We start from the raw sequence: 19,546 nt of genomic DNA, 5'->3' as shown, positions 1-19,546 counted from the left end.
GAAAGTATTCATACCCCTTGACTTATTTCACATTTGGATTAAATAGATTACATTTTCTAACCCCATAATGACAAAGAAAAAACATGTTTTTAAAAGAAAAAATCTGATTAACTGAAAATTAAACAGAAATATCTAATTTACATAAGTATTCACACCCCTGAGTCAATACTTTGTAGAAGTGCCTAAGGCAGCATATTACAGCTGTGAGTCTTTCTGGGCAAGTCTCTAAGAGCACGATTATGACCTGAGTGAAGCGTGCATAAATGGAATGTAATTCCCTTTTGATACACTTCTCTCTATACATATTCTGACGAACTTAAGCATGAGAATAGCGTGCTATTCACTTGCTATTCGTTTTGGGTGGAGATTGAATAAATTAAGGTATGGCAGAGGTGTGTCTACAGATATGATGTATTCTGACCTTGACTTAATTCAATCATAAGTCAACCACCTTTACGCGCAAGGAAACCATGAATGAGATCTAGTGACCCTACCGGCTCCAAGAGGAAAAAGCATCTACTTAATTTTTTCCGATATAAATAACACCATTCTCCATGCACTGTCATTTACAACTTGATAAGAGCTAGGAAAATGAGTAATCCGTTTGGATAAGGGAATTGCAAATATATTACACTTGTTTTAGAAATATGTCACCTTATCATTGCTGGAGACAAAGGTGAAACCAGCCATATGGCAGCAAACTGATTCACATCAACTTTCCCACAGTTAAGTTCATGAAATGCTGTGCCATTACGCAGAATTTAAATTGTATAGCTTTTTAACTTGCAGGGATGGGCACTCTCGAATGTCTTAATTATAGGCTACCCAGACTTACTCTCTCCTCTCACTATCATGGTCAATATTATCCAATATCAGCATCGACTGTCAGTAGGCCTAATAACAACACATTATTCAACTGACAATTTACTGTTAGCTCCCTTCAGTTGGTATAACCTACATTATCATTCCATTTAATTCCATTGTTTAGTTTACCTTAATTTGCTTCATCTGTAAACGCCGTCACAGCCATGTGGTTGATGCTGAGGAACATTGACAGTTGATAATATAAAAATAACCTGTAGACTAATTAAATCGTTACGGAGCGGAGCACAGACCAAGCAATAACAGTTTGAACACGACACATGATGAAATACTTGGCTGTTTCGTCACACAGTTACATGGTTAGTGCAGGCAATAGATGAGGGTATAGCCTACTATTGTACACTATTCTCCCTATTATAATTATATATGTACACTAATCTTACAACATTACCATGGGTTGAAGAACTGAAATTTGGCAATTTTCAGAATGAATCAATCCACCGTTTTCTTTCTTCCATGCGTAAAGGCTCTCAAACCTGTTTATGATTCAAAAATATTTTTCTAACACTAAATAATCTTCAAGATCATAGTATTTTTTACATCTACCAATTGGTTCTGAAAGGGACACGAAAATGCATATATTTAGATGGGTTTCTTTAATTGATGCCTAATATTCTGAACCGGTTCTCGAGATAGAATTTTGTCAACTGACTCAATAAAATATAACTAAAAAGGTACACCGTATTTATTAAAGGGTTGGCTTAAGATACATGTACTGAAAACCCTTTTGAATGAAAACTCCACGAAAAAAAATCTGTTGGCCAGCAAGTGGGAAGGTTTTTTCAGTGGTTGAATTACATTTGTTCACCGTGCGCAAGGGAACCACGCCGGCAAAGCCCGTTACACACCTTCATACGGTAAGTCTGAATACCATCTACTGATAAATGCATAGGAAAGGCGTGCGTAAGAAAGGCGTAATTTCCTAAATCGGAATCGGGGCCTAAGAGCTTTCCACACCTGGATTGTGCAACTTTTGCACATTATCTTTTAAAAATTCTTCAAGCTCTGAAATTGGTTGTTGATCATTTTCACTGCCTTCTTGGTAAGCAACTCCAGTGTAGGTTATTGTCCTGCCGAAAGGAGAACAAATCTCCAAGTGTCTGGTGGAAAGCATACTGAACCAGGTTTTCCTCTAGGATAGTTTTATTTATTTTTATTTAACCAGGTAGTCTAGTTGAGAACAAGTTCTCATTTACAACTGCGACCTGGTCAAGACTAAAACAAAGCAGTTCGACACATACAACAACACAGAGTTACACATGGAATAAACAAACATACAGTCAATAATACAGTAGAAAAAAAAGTAAGGCAATAAATAGGCCATGGTGGCGAAGTAATTACAATATACCAATTAAACACTGGAGTGATTGATGTGCAGACGATGAACGTGCAAGTAGAGATACTGGAGTGCAAAGGAGTAAGATAAATAATTAAATACAGTATGGGGATGAGGTAGTTGGATGGGTTATATTACAGATGAGCTATGTACGGGTGCAGCGATCTGTGAGCTGCTCTGACAGCTGGTGCTTAAAGCTACCGAGGGAGAAATGAGTCTTCAGCGATTTTTGTAGTTTGTTCCAGTCATTGGCAGCAGAGAACTGGAAGGAAAGGCGGCCAAAGGAAGAATTGGCTTTGGGGGTGACCAGTGAGATATACCTGCTGGAGCGCGTGCTACAGGTGGGTGCTGCTATGGTGACCAGTGAGCTGAGATAAGGCGGGGCTTTACCTAGCAGAGACTTGTAGATGACCTGGAGCCAGTGGGTTTGGTGACGAGTATGAAGCGAGGGCCAGCCAACGAGAGTGTACAGGTCGCAGTGGTGGGTAGTATATGGGGCTTTGTTGACAAAACGCATGGCACTGTGATAGACTGCATCCAATTTGTTGAGTAGAGTGTTGGAGGCTATTTTGTAAATGACATCACCGAAGTCGAGGATCGGTAGGATAGTCAGTTTTACAAGGGAATGTTTGGCAGCATGAGTGAAGGATTCTTTGTTGCGAAATAGGAAGCCGATTCTAGATTTAATTTTGGATTGGAGATGCATAATGTGAGTCTGGAAGGAGAGTTTACAGTCTAACCAGACACCTAGGTATTTCTATTTGTCCACATATTCTAAGTCAGAACCGTCCAGACTAGTGATGCTGGACGGGCGGGCAGCGATCGGTTTGAAGAGCATGCATTTAGTTTTACTTGCATTTAAGAGCAGTTGGCGGCAATGGAAGGAGAATTGAAGCTCGTCTGGAGGGTTGCCCTCCAGACGAATGAACCAGGCGAGGCAGTAATTTGAGAAACCAAGGCTGTTTAGTTTGCCAATAAGAATGTGGTGATTGACAGAGTCAAAAGCCTTGGCCAGGTCGATGAATACGGCTACACAGTAATGTCTCTTATCGATGGCGGTTATGATATCGTTTAGGACCTTGAGCGTGGCTGACGTGCACCCATGACCAGCTCTGAAACCAGATTGCATAGCGGAGAAGGTACGGTGGGATTCGAAATGGTCTGTAATCTGTTTAACTTGGCTTTTGAAGACCTTGGAAAGGCAGGTTAGGATAGATATACAGTTGAAGTTGGAAGTTTACATACACCTTAGCCAAATACATTTAAACTCAGTTTTTTACAATTCCTGACATTTAATCCTCGTAAAAATCCCATATCTTAGGTCAGTTAGGATCACCACTTTATTTGAAGAATGTGAAATGTCAGAATAATAGTAAAGAGAATGATTTTTCAGCTTTTATTTCTTTCATCACATTCCCAGTAGGTCAGAAATTTACATACACTCAATTAGTATTTGGTAGCATTGGCTTAAAATTGTTTCACTTGGGTCAAACGTTTCAGGTAGCCTTCCACAAGCTTCCCACAATAAGTTGGGTGAATTTTGGCCCATTCCTCCTGACAGAGCTGGTGTAACGGAGTCAGGTTTGTAGGCCTCCTTGCTCGCACACGCTTTTTCAGTTCTGCCCACATATTTTCAATGGATTGAGGTCAAGGCTTCGCGATGGCCACTCCAATACCTTGACTGCTGTCCTTAAGCCATTTTGCCACAACTTTGGAAGTATGTCCATTTGGAAGACCCATTTGGAAGACCCATTTGCGACCAAGCTTTAACTTCCTGACTGATGTCTTGAGATATTGCTTCAATATATCCACATAATTTTCCTTCCTAATGATGCCATCTATTTTGTGAAGGGCACTAGTCCCTCCTGCAGCAAAGCACCCCCACAACACCCCCCCCCGTGCTTCACGGTTGGGATGGTGTTCTTCGGCTTGCAAACGTACCCCTTTTTCCTCCAAACATAACGATGGTCAATATGGCCAAACAGTTCTATTTCTGTTTCATCAGACCAGAGGACATTTCTCCAAAAAGTACGATCTTTGTCCCCATGTGCAGTTGCAAACAGTAGTCTGGCTTTTTTAATGGAGGTTATGGAGCAGTGGCTTCTTCCTTGCTGAGCGGCCTTTCAGGTTATAGATTTTTACCTTGTCAGCTCGGGGATTCGATCCTGCAACCTTCCGGTTACTAGTCCAATGCTCTAACCACTAGGCTACCTGCCGCCCCTACATGTTAAGCACATTTTACTCCTGAACTTATTTAGGTTTGCCATAAAAAAGTGGTTGAATACTTATTGACACAAGACATTTCAGCTTAAATTTTTTTATTAATTAGTATCCATTTCTAAAAACATAATTCCACTTTGACATTATGCGGTATTGTGTATAGGCCTGTGATAAAATCCCTTTAATGCAACAAAATGTGGAAAAAGTTGAGGGGTGTGAATACTTTCTGAAGGCACTGTATGCTATGAGAGGTGTTTCTTATCAGCTCCTTCTGAATGCCAGATGGTGCATCAGCTGCTAATGAAATGTATGGTAATTTGCAAACTGTGTACTAAGTATTTTAAACTGAAGAAACTGCTGAGGAGTGAGGGGAGTCAGTGGAACAGCATCATAACATCATCTCTAATTAGGGTCGCAAAGGGTTCCACTAACTTTCCCAAAATTCACAGGTTTTCCACAAATACTGCAAAGAGGATTTCAGATTCCCATTTTTTTTTTTACAACCCTAGCTCTAATTGATCTACAATTTAACCCAAATGTCCAGAAGACCCTCTGCTGGGCCTCCACTACCGTAGCTCTGGTCCAGGGTGTTAGTGAGGCTTGAAGAAAGGCTCAGCGTTAACGAGCCAACACTTATGCCCTGGCACTCCAGAGCTAGCCTGGCACTCCAACTCCTTAACTCCCTTTATCCACAGACATTGCTACTATTTTAGCACATACAGTATGAGTTATAATATGCATTATTTGTCACAGGGCCTTTGTGCACAGCTATTAGTAAGAGGAAAATGTCTCTTTCTGCATTCTGCAATAAAACTCTGTCTATTAGCTCTCTGAGATGGAATCACTGAAGCAGTCCTTGGTATTCAAGCACAGTAGACATGTGTATTTTAGGCTCTGAGTTTGACAAGATTAATGTGGCAAACAGTTTCTTAATTAGCTGGCAATGGAATACAACAGTGCAAGACTTACCACCTTCCAGCTCTGCCAAAAAACTTCTCTAACTGTCTGAGTAGCAGTCTGCACCTGATATAATTATGTCACGCTGGGCAGGGATCAAGTAATTCAAATAACTTAAGCACCTTGTTGTGCAAGTCTTCAAATTAATGAGATGAAATCAGAGCTTCCCTTCACAGCAATTAAAAAGAAGTTAGACTGTATGGGAAATGAATGCAAGGCCTGGGTTGTGTACATCCCAAATGGCACCCTATTCCAATTATAGTGCACTAGTTTTGATGGGCTCTGGTCAAAAGTAGTGCACTTTATAGGAAATATGTTGCCATTTGGGACACATTATGGAGAGAAAAAAGCCTCGAACAAACATCAGCCTTGGTACTTTGATTCTGAGACTACAGAAAGAGGTCAGATTAAGTGAGATATCAGCAGCTATTAAATTCCACTGGTTTAAAACATGATTTATAACAACAGGAATGCTATGGGGATAATATAAGTCAAAAACAATTCATTACAATGTAGCCGTCAACACACTATATAATGAACAGGACAACTGTCTTACTATAGGCTAATCACAACCGGAGTACTGTCTTACTATAGGCTAATCATAACTGACAGGTGGCCATATTGCACACTCACCCACCCACCACCACACACGACAATAGTATGTGCCTGTCAACAGATAAATAATACCTGAACCTCAAACAGAGTAATGCAAAACAACAGGCGATCATTCAAATTCAGAAAAGTTACCACCACACATCTCATACGGAAGCTGGAGAGTGACAGTCCAGTCACTTGGAGAATGAGTGTAGCACTAACCAGTAGCATCGTAGCAGAACAGGAGAAATCAGATTAGTGTTTATTAGCTATGCAAGGCAAGGCAGTGCTGTGATCATTTGCTGTGCATTGTTTTATGTGGTGGGAGGTATAAATATGGAAAGAGGCTGTCAGCACAACCCGTGATATCACGCTCTCTAAGTCAGCAGCTTAAAAAAACAGGTGCACACACGAGTACGCACGCACGCACACACACACTGAAAACATGGAGAGTGAGAACGTCATTACCTTTCCCTCCGGTCCCCTGGCCCCCAGGCTTATTGTAGAGGTAGATATCAGAGTCAGGAAGCTCTCTGCTCTGATAGAAGTAGTGCTTAGAGAGAGACAGAGACACACAGAAAGAGAGAGACCGAGAGAGAGAGAGACAGACAGACACACACCATGAGAGAGCGAGAGCCAGACAGAGAGAGCACAAGCCAGACAGACAGAGAGACAGAGAGAGAGAGCGAGCGAGCGAGCGAGACAGAGAGAGCGAGCGAGACAGAGAGACAGAGAGAGCAAGCGAGACAGAGAGACAGAGAGAGCGAGACAGAGAGAGCGAGACAGAGAGAGCGAGACAGAGAGAGAGCGAGCGAGACAGAGCGAGCGAGACAGAGAGCGAGCGAGACAGAGAGCGAGCGAGACAGAGAGCGAGCGAGACAGAGAGAGAGCGAGACAGAGAGAGCGAGCGAGCGAGACAGAGAGCGAGCGAGACAGAGAGAGCGAGCGAGCGAGACAGAGAGCGAGCGAGCGAGACAGAGAGCGAGCGAGACAGACAGAGAGCGAGCGAGACAGAGAGAGCGAGCGAGACAGAGAGAGCGAGCGAGACAGAGAGAGCGAGCGAGACAGAGAGAGCGAGCGAGCGAGACAGAGAGAGCGAGCGAGACAGAGAGAGCGAGCGAGACAGAGAGAGCGAGCGAGACAGAGAGAGCGAGCGAGCGAGACAGAGAGCGAGCGAGCGAGACAGAGAGAGCGAGCGAGACAGAGAGAGCGAGCGAGACAGAGAGAGCGAGCGAGACAGAGAGAGCGAGCGAGCGAGACAGAGAGAGCGAGCGAGCGAGCGAGACAGAGAGAGCGAGCGAGCGAGACAGAGAGAGCGAGACAGAGAGAGCGAGCGAGCGAGACAGAGAGAGCGAGCGAGCGAGCGAGACAGAGCGAGCGAGCGAGCGAGACAGAGAGAGCGAGCGAGCGAGACAGAGAGAGCGAGCGAGACAGAGAGAGCGAGCGAGACAGAGAGAGCGAGCGAGACAGAGAGAGCGAGCGAGCGAGACAGAGAGAGCGAGCGAGCGAGACAGAGAGAGCGAGCGAGCGAGACAGAGAGAGCGAGCGAGCGAGACAGAGAGAGCGAGCGAGACAGAGAGAGCGAGCGAGACAGAGAGAGCGAGCGAGACAGAGAGAGCGAGACAGAGAGAGCGAGCGAGCGAGACAGAGAGAGCGAGCGAGCGAGCGAGCCAGAGAGAGCGAGCGAGCGAGCCAGAGAGAGCGAGCGAGCGAGCCAGAGAGAGCGAGCGAGCGAGCCAGAGAGAGCGAGCGAGCGAGCCAGAGAGAGCGAGCGAGCGAGCCAGAGAGAGCGAGCGAGCGAGACAGAGAGAGCGAGACAGAGAGAGCGAGCGAGCGAGCGAGACAGAGAGAGCGAGACAGAGAGAGCGAGCGAGCGAGACAGAGAGAGCGAGCGAGCGAGACAGAGAGAGCGAGCGAGCGAGACAGAGAGAGCGAGCGAGCGAGACAGAGAGAGCGAGCGAGCGAGACAGAGAGAGCGAGCGAGCGAGACAGAGCGAGCGAGCGAGACAGAGAGAGCGAGCGAGCGAGACAGAGAGAGCGAGCGAGCGAGACAGAGAGAGCGAGCGAGCCAGAGAGAGCGAGCGAGCGAGCCAGAGAGAGCGAGCGAGCGAGCCAGAGAGAGCGAGCGAGCGAGCCAGACGAGAGAGGAGCGAGCGAGCGAGCCAGAGAGAGCGAGCGAGCGAGCCAGAGAGAGCGAGCGAGCGAGCCAGAGAGAGCGAGCGAGCGAGCCAGAGAGAGCGAGCGAGCGAGCCAGAGAGAGCGAGCGAGCCGAGAGAGCGAGCGAGCCAGAGAGAGCGAGCGAGCCAGAGAGAGCGAGCGAGCCAGAGAGAGCGAGCGAGCCAGAGAGAGCGAGCGAGCGAGCCAGAGAGAGCGAGCGAGCGAGCCAGAGAGAGCGAGCGAGCCAGAGAGAGCGAGCGAGCGAGCCAGAGAGAGCGAGCGAGCGAGCCAGAGAGAGCGAGCGAGCGAGCCAGAGAGAGCGAGCGAGCGAGCCAGAGAGAGCGAGCGAGCGAGCCAGAGAGAGCGAGCGAGCGAGCCAGAGCGAGCGAGCGAGCCAGAGCGAGCGAGCGAGCCAGAGAGAGCGAGCGAGCCAGAGAGAGCGAGCGAGCCAGAGAGAGCGAGCGAGCCAGAGAGAGCGAGCGAGCCAGAGAGAGCGAGCGAGCCAGAGAGAGCGAGCGAGCCAGAGAGAGCGAGCGAGCCAGAGAGAGCGAGCGAGCCAGAGAGAGCGAGCGAGCCAGAGAGAGCGAGCGAGCCAGAGAGAGCGAGCGAGCCAGAGAGAGCGAGCGAGCCAGAGAGAGAGAGCGAGACAGAGAGAGCGAGACAGAGAGAGCGAGACAGAGAGAGCGAGCGAGAGAGAGCGAGCGAGACAGAGAGAGCGAGCGAGCGAGCCAGAGAGAGCGAGCCAGAGAGAGAGAGCGAGACAGAGAGAGCGAGACAGAGAGAGCGAGACAGAGAGAGCGAGCGAGAGAGAGCGAGCGAGAGAGAGCGAGCGAGACAGAGAGAGCGAGCCAGAGAGAGCGAGCCAGAGAGAGAGAGCGAGACAGAGCGAGACAGAGAGAGCGAGACAGAGAGAGCGAGCGAGAGAGAGCGAGCGAGACAGAGAGAGCGAGCGAGCGAGCCAGAGAGAGCGAGCGAGCCAGAGAGAGCGAGCGAGCCAGAGAGAGCGAGCGAGACAGAGAGAGCGAGCGAGCCAGAGAGAGCGAGCGAGCGAGCCAGAGAGAGCGAGCGAGCGAGCCAGAGAGAGCGAGCGAGCGAGCCAGAGAGAGCGAGCGAGCCAGAGAGAGCGAGCGAGCGAGCCAGAGAGAGCGAGCGAGCGAGCCAGAGAGAGCGAGCGAGCGAGCCAGAGAGAGCGAGCGAGCGAGCCAGAGAGAGCGAGCGAGCGAAACAGAGAGAGCGAACGAGACAGAGAGAGCGAGCGAGCCAGAGAGAGCGAGCGAGCGAAACAGAGAGAGCGAACGAGACAGAGAGAGCGAGCGAGACAGAGAGAGCGAGCGAGTGAAACAGAGAGCGAGCGAGCGAGACAGAGAGCGAGCGAGACAGAGAGCGAGAGAGAGCGAGCCAGAGAGAGCGAGCGAGCGAGCCAGAGAGAGCGAGCGAGCGAGCCAGAGAGAGCGAGCGAGCGAAACAGAGAGAGCGAACGAGACAGAGAGAGCGAGCGAGTGAAACAGAGAGCGAGCGAGCGAGCGAGACAGAGAGCGAGCGAGCGAGACAGAGAGCGAGCGAGACAGAGAGCGAGCGAGACAGAGAGAGCGAGCGAGTGAAACAGAGAGCGAGCGAGCGAGACAGAGAGCGAGCGAGCGAGACAGAGAGCGAGCGAGACAGAGAGCGAGCGAGACAGAGAGAGCGAGCGAGCGAGCCAGAGAGAGCGAGCGAGTGAAACAGAGAGCGAGCGAGCGAGCCAGAGAGAGCGAGCGAGCGAAACAGAGAGAGCGAGCGAGCGAGCCAGAGAGAGCGAGCGAGCGAGCCAGAGAGAGCGAGCGAGCGAGCCAGAGAGAGCGAGCGAGCGAGCCAGAGAGAGCGAGCGAGCGAAACAGAGAGAGCGAGCGAGCAAAACAGAGAGAGCGAACGAGACAGAGAGAGCGAGCGAGACAGAGAGAGCGAGCGAGCGAGACAGAGAGCGAGCGAGCGAAACAGAGAGCGAGCGAGCGAGCGACAGAGAGCGAGCGAGCGAGCGAGCCAGAGAGCCAGAGAGAGCGAGCGAGACAGAGAGTGCGAGCGAGACAGAGAGAGCGAGCGAGCGAGCCAGAGAGAGCGAGCGAGCGAGCCAGAGAGAGCGAGCGAGCGAGCCAGAGAGAGCGAGCGAGCCAGAGAGAGCGAGCGAGCCAGAGAGAGCGAGCGAGCCAGAGAGAGCGAGCGAGCCAGAGAGAGCGAGCGAGCGAGCCAGAGAGAGGGAGCGAGCGAGACAGAGAGAGCGAGACAGAGAGAGCGAGACAGAGAGAGCGAGCGAGCGAGCGAGAGAGAGCGAGCGAGCCAGAGAGAGCGAGCGAGCCAGAGAGAGCGAGCGAGCCAGAGAGAGCGAGCGAGCCAGAGAGAGAGAGCGAGCGAGCCAGAGAGAGAGAGCGAGCGAGCCAGAGAGAGAGAGCGAGCGAGCCAGAGAGAGAGAGCGAGCGAGCCAGAGAGAGAGAGCGAGCGAGCCAGAGAGAGAGAGCGAGCGAGCCAGAGAGAGAGAGCGAGCGAGCCAGAGAGAGAGCGAGCGAGCCAGAGAGAGCGAGCGAGCCAGAGAGAGAGAGCGAGCGAGCCAGAGAGAGCGAGCGAGCCAGAGAGAGCGAGCGAGCCAGAGAGAGGGAGCGAGCCAGCCAGAGAGAGCGAGCGAGACAGAGCGAGCGAGCCAGAGAGAGCGAGCGAGCCAGAGAGAGAGAGCGAGCGAGCCAGAGAGAGCGAGCGAGCCAGAGAGAGAGAGCGAGCGAGCCCGGAGAGAGAGAGCGAGCGAGCCAGAGAGAGAGAGCGAGCGAGAGAGAGCGAGAGAGCCAGAGAGAGCGAGCGAGCCAGAGAGAGCGAGCGAGCCAGAGAGAGCGAGCGAGCCAGAGAGAGCGAGCGAGCCAGAGAGAGCGAGCGAGACAGAGAGAGCGAGCGAGACAGAGAGAGCGAGCGAGCCAGAGAGAACGAGCGAGACAGAGAGAGCGAGCGAGACAGAGCGAGCGAGCGAGCGAGACAGAGAGAGCGAGCGAGACAGAGAGAGCGAGCGAGACAGAGAGAGCGAGCGAGACAGAGAGAGCGAGCGAGACAGAGAGAGCGAGCGAGACAGAGAGAGCGAGCGAGCGAGCGAGACAGAGCGAGCGAGACAGCGAGCGAGCCAGAGAGAGCGAGCCAGAGAGAGCGAGCCAGAGAGAGCGAGCGAGCCAGAGAGAGCGAGACAGAGAGAGCGAGCGAGACAGAGAGAGAGAGACAGAGAGAGCGAGCGAGCGAGCCAGAGAGAGCGAGCGAGCGAGCCAGAGAGAGCGAGCGAGCGAGACAGAGAGAGCGAGCGAGACAGAGAGAGCGAGCGAGACAGAGAGAGCGAGCGAGCGAGACAGAGAGAGCGAGCGAGACAGAGAGAGCGAGCGAGACAGAGAGAGCGAGCGAGCGAGACAGAGAGCGAGCGAGCGAGACAGAGAGAGCGGGGAGCGAGCGAGACAGAGAGAGCGAGCGAGCGAGACAGAGAGAGCGAGCGAGCGAGCCAGAGAGAGCGAGCGAGCGAGCCAGAGAGAGCGAGCGAGACAGAGAGAGCGAGCGAGACAGAGAGAGCGAGCGAGACAGAGAGAGCGAGCGAGCGAGCGAGAGAGAGAGCGAGCGAGAGAGCGAGACAGAGAGAGCGAGCGAGACAGAGAGAGCGAGCGAGACAGAGAGAGCGAGCGAGCGAGACAGAGAGAGAGCGAGCGAGACAGAGAGAGAGAGCGAGCGAGCGAGACAGAGAGAGAGAGCGAGCGAGACAGAGAGAGAGAGCGAGCGAGCGAGACAGAGAGAGAGAGAGAGAGAGAGAGCGAGCGAGACAGAGAGAGAGCGAGACAGAGAGAGAGAGCGAGCGAGACAGAGAGAGAGAGCGAGCGAGACAGAGAGAGAGCGAGCGAGCGAGACAGACAGAGAGAGAGCGAGCGAGACGAGAGAGAGAGAGAGAGAGAGCGAGACAGAGCGAGCGAGAGAGCGAGCGAGACAGAGAGAGAGAGCGAGCGAGCGAGACAGAGAGAGAGCGAGCGAGACAGAGAGCGAGCGAGCGAGACAGAGAGAGAGAGCGAGCGAGCGAGCGAGCGAGAGCGAGACAGAGAGCGAGCGAGACAGAGAGCGAGCGAGACAGAGAGCGAGCGAGCCAGAGAGCGAGCGAGCCAGAGAGCGAGCGATCCAGAGAGCGAGCGAGCCAGAGAGCGAGCGAGCAAGAGAGCGAGCGAGCCAGAGAGCGAGCGAGCAAGAGAGCGAGAGACAGAGCCAGAGAGAGAGAGACAGAGCCAGAGAGAGAGAGACAGAGCCAGAGAGCGAGAGACAGAGCCAGAGAGCGAGAGACAGAGCCAGAGAGCGAGAGACAGAGAGCGAGACAGAGAGCGAGAGACAGAGAGCGAGCGAGACAGAGAGCGAGAGACAGAGAGCGAGCGAGACAGAGAGCGAGAGACAGAGAGCGAGAGACAGAGAGCGAGAGACAGAGAGCGAGAGACAGAGAGCGAGCGAGCGAGCGATAGATAGAGAGCGAGCGAGACAGAGAGCGCGAGACAGAGAGCGCGAGACAGAGAGCGCGAGACAGAGCGCGAGAGACAGAGAGCGCGAGACAGAGAGCGCGAGACGCGAGAGAGAGCGCGAGACAAAGAGCGCGAGACAGAGAGCGCGAGACAGAGAGCGCGAGACAGAGAGCGAGACACAGAGAGCGAGACACAGAGAGCGAGACACAGAGAGCGAGACACAGAGAGCGAGACACAGAGAGCGAGACACAGAGAGCGAGACACAGAGAGCGAGACACAGAGAGCGAGACACAGAGAGCGAGACAGAGAGCGAGACAGAGAGCGAGCGAGACAGAGAGCGAGAGACAGAGAGCGAGAGACAGAGAGCGAGAGACAGAGAGCGAGAGACAGAGAGCGAGCGAGCGAGCGATAGATAGAGAGCGAGCGAGAGACAGAGAGCGAGAGACAGAGAGCGAGCGAGAGACAGAGAGCGAGCGAGAGACAGAGAGCGAGCGAGAGACAGAGAGCGAGAGACAGAGAGCGAGAGACAGAGAGCGAGACACAGAGAGCGACACACAGAGAGACAGAGAGCGACACACAGAGACACAGAGAGCGAGAGACAGAGAGCGAGACACAGAGAGCGAGAGACAGAGAGCGAGACACAGAGAGCGAGAGACAGAGAGCGAGACACAGAGAGCGAGACACAGAGAGCGAGAGACAGAGAGCGAGACACAGAGAGCGAGACACAGAGAGACAGAGAGCGAGACACAGAGAGCGAGACACAGAGAGACAGAGAGCGAGACACAGAGAGCAGAGACACAGAGCGAGACACAGAGAGCGAGACACAGAGAGCGAGACACAGAGAGAGCGAGACACAGAGAGCGACACACAGAGAGCGAGACACAGAGAGCGAGACACAGAGAGCGAGACACAGAGAGCGAGACACAGAGAGCGAGACACAGAGAGCGAGACACAGAGAGCGACACACAGAGAGCGAGACACAGAGAGCGAGACACAGAGAGCGAGACACAGAGAGCGAGACACAGAGAGCGAGACACAGAGAGCGAGACACAGAGAGCGAGACACAGAGAGCGAGACACAGAGAGCGAGACACAGAGAGCGAGACACAGAGAGCGAGACACAGAGAGCGAGACACAGAGAGCGAGACACAGAGAGCGAGACACAGAGAGCGAGACACAGAGAGCGAGACAGAGAGCGAGACAGAGAGCGAGACAGAGAGCGAGACAGAGAGCGAGACAGAGAGCGAGACAGAGAGCGAGACAGAGAGCGAGCGATAGAGAGCGAGCGAGCGAGAGACAGAGAGCGAGAGACAGAGAGCGAGCGAGCGAGCGATAGAGAGCGAGCGAGCGAGCGAGAGACAGATAGCGAGAGACAGAGAGCGAGCGAGCGAGAGACAGAGAGCGAGAGACAGAGAGCGAGAGACAGAGAGCGAGAGACAGAGAGCGACACACAGAGCGACACACAGAGAGCGACACACAGAGAGCGACACACAGAGAGACAGAGAGCGACACACAGAGAGACAGAGAGCGACACACAGAGACACAGAGAGCGAGACACAGAGAGCGAGAGACAGAGAGCGAGACACAGAGAGCGAGAGACAGAGAGCGAGACACAGAGAGACAGAGAGCGAGACACAGAGAGCGAGACACAGAGACAGAGACACAGAGACAGAGACACAGAGAGCGAGACACAGAGAGCGAGACACAGAGAGCGAGACACAGAGAGCGAGACACAGAGAGCGAGACACAGAGAGCGAGACACAGAGAGCGAGACACAGAGAGCGAGACACAGAGAGCCAGAGAGCGAGACACAGAGAGCCAGAGAGCGAGACACAGAGAGCGACACACAGAGAGCCAGAGAGCGAGACACAGAGACACAGAGAGCGAGACACAGAGACACAGAGAGCGAGACACAGAGACACAGAGAGCGAGACACAGAGACACAGAGAGCGAGACACAGAGAGCGAGACACAGAGAGCGAGACACAGAGAGCGAGACACAGAGAGCGAGACACAGAGAGCGAGACACAGAGAGCGAGACACAGAGAGCGAGACAGAGAGAGAGCGAGACAGAGAGAGAGCGAGACAGAGAGAGAGCGAGACAGAGAGAGAGCGAGACAGAGAGAGAGCGAGACAGAGAGAGAGAAACAGAGACAGAGAGCGAGAAACAGAGACAGAGAGCGAGACACAGAGAGCGAGACACAGAGAGCGAGACACAGAGAGCGAGACACAGAGAGCGAGACACAGAGCGCGAGACACAGAGAGCGAGACACAGAGAGCGCGAGACACAGAGAGCGCGAGACAGAGAGCGCGAGACAGAGAGCGCGAGACAGAGAGCGCGAGACAGAGAGCGCGAGACAGAGAGCGCGAGACACAGAGAGCGCGAGACACAGAGAGCGCGAGACACAGAGCGAGAGACAGAGAGCGAGAGACAGAGAGCGAGAGCCAGAGAGCGAGAGACAGAGAGCGTGAGACAGAGAGCGAGAGACAGAGAGCGAGACACAGAGAGACAGAGAGCGAGACACAGAGAGCGAGACACAGAGACAGAGACAGAGACACAGAGAGCGAGACACAGAGAGCGAGACACAGAGAGCGAGACACAGAGAGCGAGAGACAGAGAGCGAGAGCCAGAGAGCGAGAGACAGAGAGCGTGAGACAGAGAGCGAGAGACAGAGAGCGAGACACAGAGAGACAGAGAGCGAGACACAGAGAGCGAGACACAGAGACAGAGACACAGAGACAGAGACAGAGACACAGAGAGCGAGACACAGAGAGCGAGACACAGAGAGCGAGACACAGAGAGCGAGACACAGAGAGCGAGACACAGAGAGCGAGACACAGAGAGCGAGACACAGAGAGCGAGACACAGAGAGCGAGACACAGAGAGCGAGACACAGAGAGCCAGAGAGCGAGACACAGAGAGCCAGAGAGCGAGACACAGAGAGCGACACACAGAGAGCCAGAGAGCGAGACACAGAGACACAGAGAGCGAGACACAGAGACACAGAGAGCGAGACACAGAGACACAGAGAGCGAGACACAGAGACACAGAGAGCGAGACACAGAGAGCGAGACACAGAGAGCGAGACACAGAGAGCGAGACACAGAGAGCGAGACACAGAGAGCGAGACACAGAGAGCGAGACACAGAGAGCGAGACACAGAGAGCGAGACACAGAGAGCGAGACACAGAGAGCGAGACACAGAGAGCGAGACACAGAGAGAGAGACACAGAGAGAGAGCGAGACAGAGAGAGAGCGAGACAGAGAGAGAGCGAGACAGAGAGAGAGCGAGACAGAGAGAGAGCGAGACAGAGAGAGAGAAACAGAGACAGAGAGCGAGAAACAGAGACAGAGAGCGAGACACAGAGAGCGAGACACAGAGAGCGAGACACAGAGAGCGAGACACAGAGAGCCAGAGAGCGAGACACAGAGAGCCAGAGAGCGAGACACAGAGAGCGACACACAGAGAGCCAGAGAGCGAGAGACAGAGAGCGAGACACAGAGAGACAGAGAGCGAGACACAGAGAGCGAGACACAGAGAGCAGAGACACAGAGAGCAGAGACAGAGACACAGAGAGCGAGACACAGAGAGCGAGACACAGAGAGCGCGAGACACAGAGAGCGAGACACAGAGAGCGAGACACAGAGAGCGAGACACAGAGAGCGAGACACAGAGAGCGAGACACAGAGAGCGAGACACAGAGAGCGAGACACAGAGAGCGAGACACAGAGAGCCAGAGAGCGAGACACAGAGAGCCAGAGAGCGAGACACAGAGAGCGACGAGCACAGAGAGCACAGAGAGCGAGCACACAGAGAGCCAGAGAGCGAGACACAGAGAGCACAGAGAGCGAGACACAGAGAGCGAGACAGAGAGCGAGACACAGAGAGCGACAGAGAGCGAGACACAGAGAGCGAGACACAGAGAGCGAGACACAGAGAGCGAGACACAGAGAGCGAGACACAGAGAGCGAGACACAGAGAGCGAGACACAGAGAGCGAGACACAGAGAGCGAGACACAGAGAGCGAGACACAGAGAGCGAGACACAGAGAGCGAGACACAGAGAGCGAGACAGAGAGAGAGCGAGACAGAGAGAGAGCGAGACAGAGAGAGAGCGAGACAGAGAGAGAGCGAGACAGAGAGAGAGCGAGACAGAGAGAGAGAAACAGAGACAGAGAGCGAGAAACAGAGACAGAGAGCGAGACACAGAGAGCGAGACACAGAGAGCGAGACACAGAGAGCGAGACACAGAGAGCCAGAGAGCGAGACACAGAGAGCCAGAGAGCGAGACACAGAGAGCGACACACAGAGAGCCAGAGAGCGAGACACAGAGACACAGAGAGCGAGACACAGAGACACAGAGAGCGAGACACAGAGACACAGAGAGCGAGACACAGAGAGCGAGACACAGAGAGCGAGACACAGAGAGCGAGACACAGAGAGCGAGACACAGAGAGCGAGACACAGAGAGCGAGACACAGAGAGCGAGACACAGAGAGCGAGACACAGAGAGCGAGACACAGAGAGCGAGACACAGAGAGCGAGACACAGAGAGCGAGACACGAGAGAGCGAGACACAGAGAGCGAGACAGAGAGAGAGCGAGACAGAGAGAGAGCGAGACAGAGAGAGAGCGAGACAGAGAGAGAGCGAGACAGAGAGCGAGAAACAGAGAGCGAGACACAGAGAGCGAGACACAGAGAGCGAGACACAGAGAGCGAGACACAGAGAGCGAGACACAGAGAGCGAGACACAGAGAGCGAGACACAGAGAGCGAGACACAGAGAGCGAGACACAGAGAGCGAGACACAGAGCGCGAGACACAGAGCGCGAGACACAGAGAGCGAGACACAGAGAGCGCGAGAGAGAGCGCGAGACAGAGAGCGCGAGACACAGAGAGCGCGAGACACAGAGAGCGCGAGACACAGAGAGCGCGAGACACAGAGAGCGCGAGACACAGAGAGCGCGAGACACAGAGCGAGAGACAGAGAGCGAGAGACAGAGAGCGAGAGCCAGAGAGCGAGAGACAGAGAGCGTGAGACAGAGAGCGCGAGACAGAGAGCGAGAGACAGAGAGCGAGACAGAGAGCGAGCGATAGAGAGCGAGCGAGCGAGCGACAGAGAGCGAGAGACAGAGAGCGAGAGACAGAGAGCGAGAGACAGAGAGCGACACACAGAGCGACACACAGAGCGACACACAGAGAGCGACACACAGAGAGCGACACACAGAGAGACAGAGAGCGACACACAGAGAGACAGAGAGCGACACACAGAGACACAGAGAGCGAGACACAGAGAGCGAGACACAGAGAGCGAGACAGAGAGCGAGACAGAGAGCGAGCGAGACAGAGAGCGAGAGACAGAGAGCGAGAGACAGAGAGCGAGAGAGCGAGCGAGAGATAGAGAGCGAGCGAGAGACAGAGAGCGAGAGACAGAGAGCGAGCGAGCGACAGAGAGCGAGCGAGAGACAGAGAGCGAGCGAGAGACAGAGAGCGAGCGAGAGACAGAGAGCGAGCGAGAGACAGAGAGCGAGAGACAGAGAGCGAGAGACAGAGAGCGACACACAGAGAGCGACACACAGAGAGACAGAGAGCGACACACAGAGAGACAGAGAGCGAGACACAGAGAGCGAGACACAGAGAGCGAGAGACAGAGAGCGAGAGACAGAGAGCGAGACACAGAGAGCGAGACACAGAGAGCGAGACACAGAGAGCGAGACACAGAGAGCGAGACACAGAGAGCGAGACACAGAGAGCGAGACACAGAGAGCGAGAGACAGAGAGCGAGAGACAGAGAGCGAGACACAGAGAGCGAGACACAGAGAGACAGAGAGCGAGACACAGAGAGCGAGACACAGAGAGACAGAGAGCGAGACACAGAGAGCGAGACACAGAGAGACAGAGAGCGAGACACAGAGACAGAGAGAGACAGAGAGAGAGCGAGACACAGAGACAGAGAGAGAGCGAGACACAGAGACGAGACACAGAGAGCGAGACACAGAGAGCGAGACACAGAGAGCGAGACACAGAGAGCGACACACAGAGAGCGAGACACAGAGAGCCAGAGAGCGAGACACAGAGAGCGAGACACAGAGAGCGAGACACAGAGAGCGAGACACAGAGAGCGAGACACAGAGAGCGAGACACAGAGAGCGAGACACAGAGAGCGAGACACAGAGAGCGAGACACAGAGAGCGAGACACAGAGAGCGAGACACAGAGAGCGAGACAGAGAGCGAGACAGAGAGCGAGACAGAGAGCGAGACAGAGAGCGAGACAGAGAGCGAGACAGAGAGCGAGACAGAGAGCGAGCGATAGAGAGCGAGCGAGCGAGCGACAGAGAGCGAGAGACAGAGAGCGAGCGAGCGATAGAGAGCGAGCGAGCGAGCGAGAGACAGAGAGCGAGCGAGCGAGCGATAGAGAGCGAGCGAGCGAGCGAGAGACAGAGAGCGAGAGACAGAGAGCGAGCGAGCGAGAGACAGAGAGCGAGAGACAGAGAGCGAGAGACAGAGAGCGAGAGACAGAGAGCGACACACAGAGCGACACACAGAGAGCGACACACAGAGAGCGACACACAGAGAGACAGAGAGCGACACACAGAGAGACAGAGAGCGACACACAGAGACACAGAGAGCGAGACACAGAGAGCGAGAGACAGAGAGCGAGACACAGAGAGCGAGAGACAGAGAGCGAGACACAGAGAGCGAGAGACAGAGAGCGAGACACAGAGAGCGAGACACAGAGACAGAGACACAGAGACAGAGAGAGAGCGAGACACAGAGACAGAGAGAGAGCGAGACACAGAGAGCGAGACACAGAGAGCGAGACACAGAGAGCGAGACACAGAGAGCGAGACACAGAGAGCGAGACACAGAGAGCGAGACACAGAGAGCGAGACACAGAGAGCGAGACACAGAGAGCG

General features: G+C 53.7%; 1 protein-coding gene across 1 annotated transcript in view; it reads right to left on the bottom strand.

Moving 5' to 3' along the window:
- Positions 1-19,546, bottom strand: part of LOC139541390 (KICSTOR complex protein SZT2-like) — a 173,931-nt gene that overhangs the window by 74,298 nt on the left and 80,087 nt on the right. The window contains exon 48 of the mRNA XM_071345992.1: positions 6,458-6,542. Within this exon, the coding sequence (XP_071202093.1) occupies positions 6,458-6,542 (85 nt within the window). The remainder of the gene's footprint in view (positions 1-6,457; positions 6,543-19,546) is intronic.

The sequence above is a fragment of the Salvelinus alpinus genome, chromosome 16 (genome assembly GCF_045679555.1).
Source record: "Salvelinus alpinus chromosome 16, SLU_Salpinus.1, whole genome shotgun sequence".
NCBI lineage: Eukaryota > Metazoa > Chordata > Actinopteri > Salmoniformes > Salmonidae > Salvelinus > Salvelinus alpinus.
This window is presented reverse-complemented; position numbering and strand designations above follow the sequence as displayed.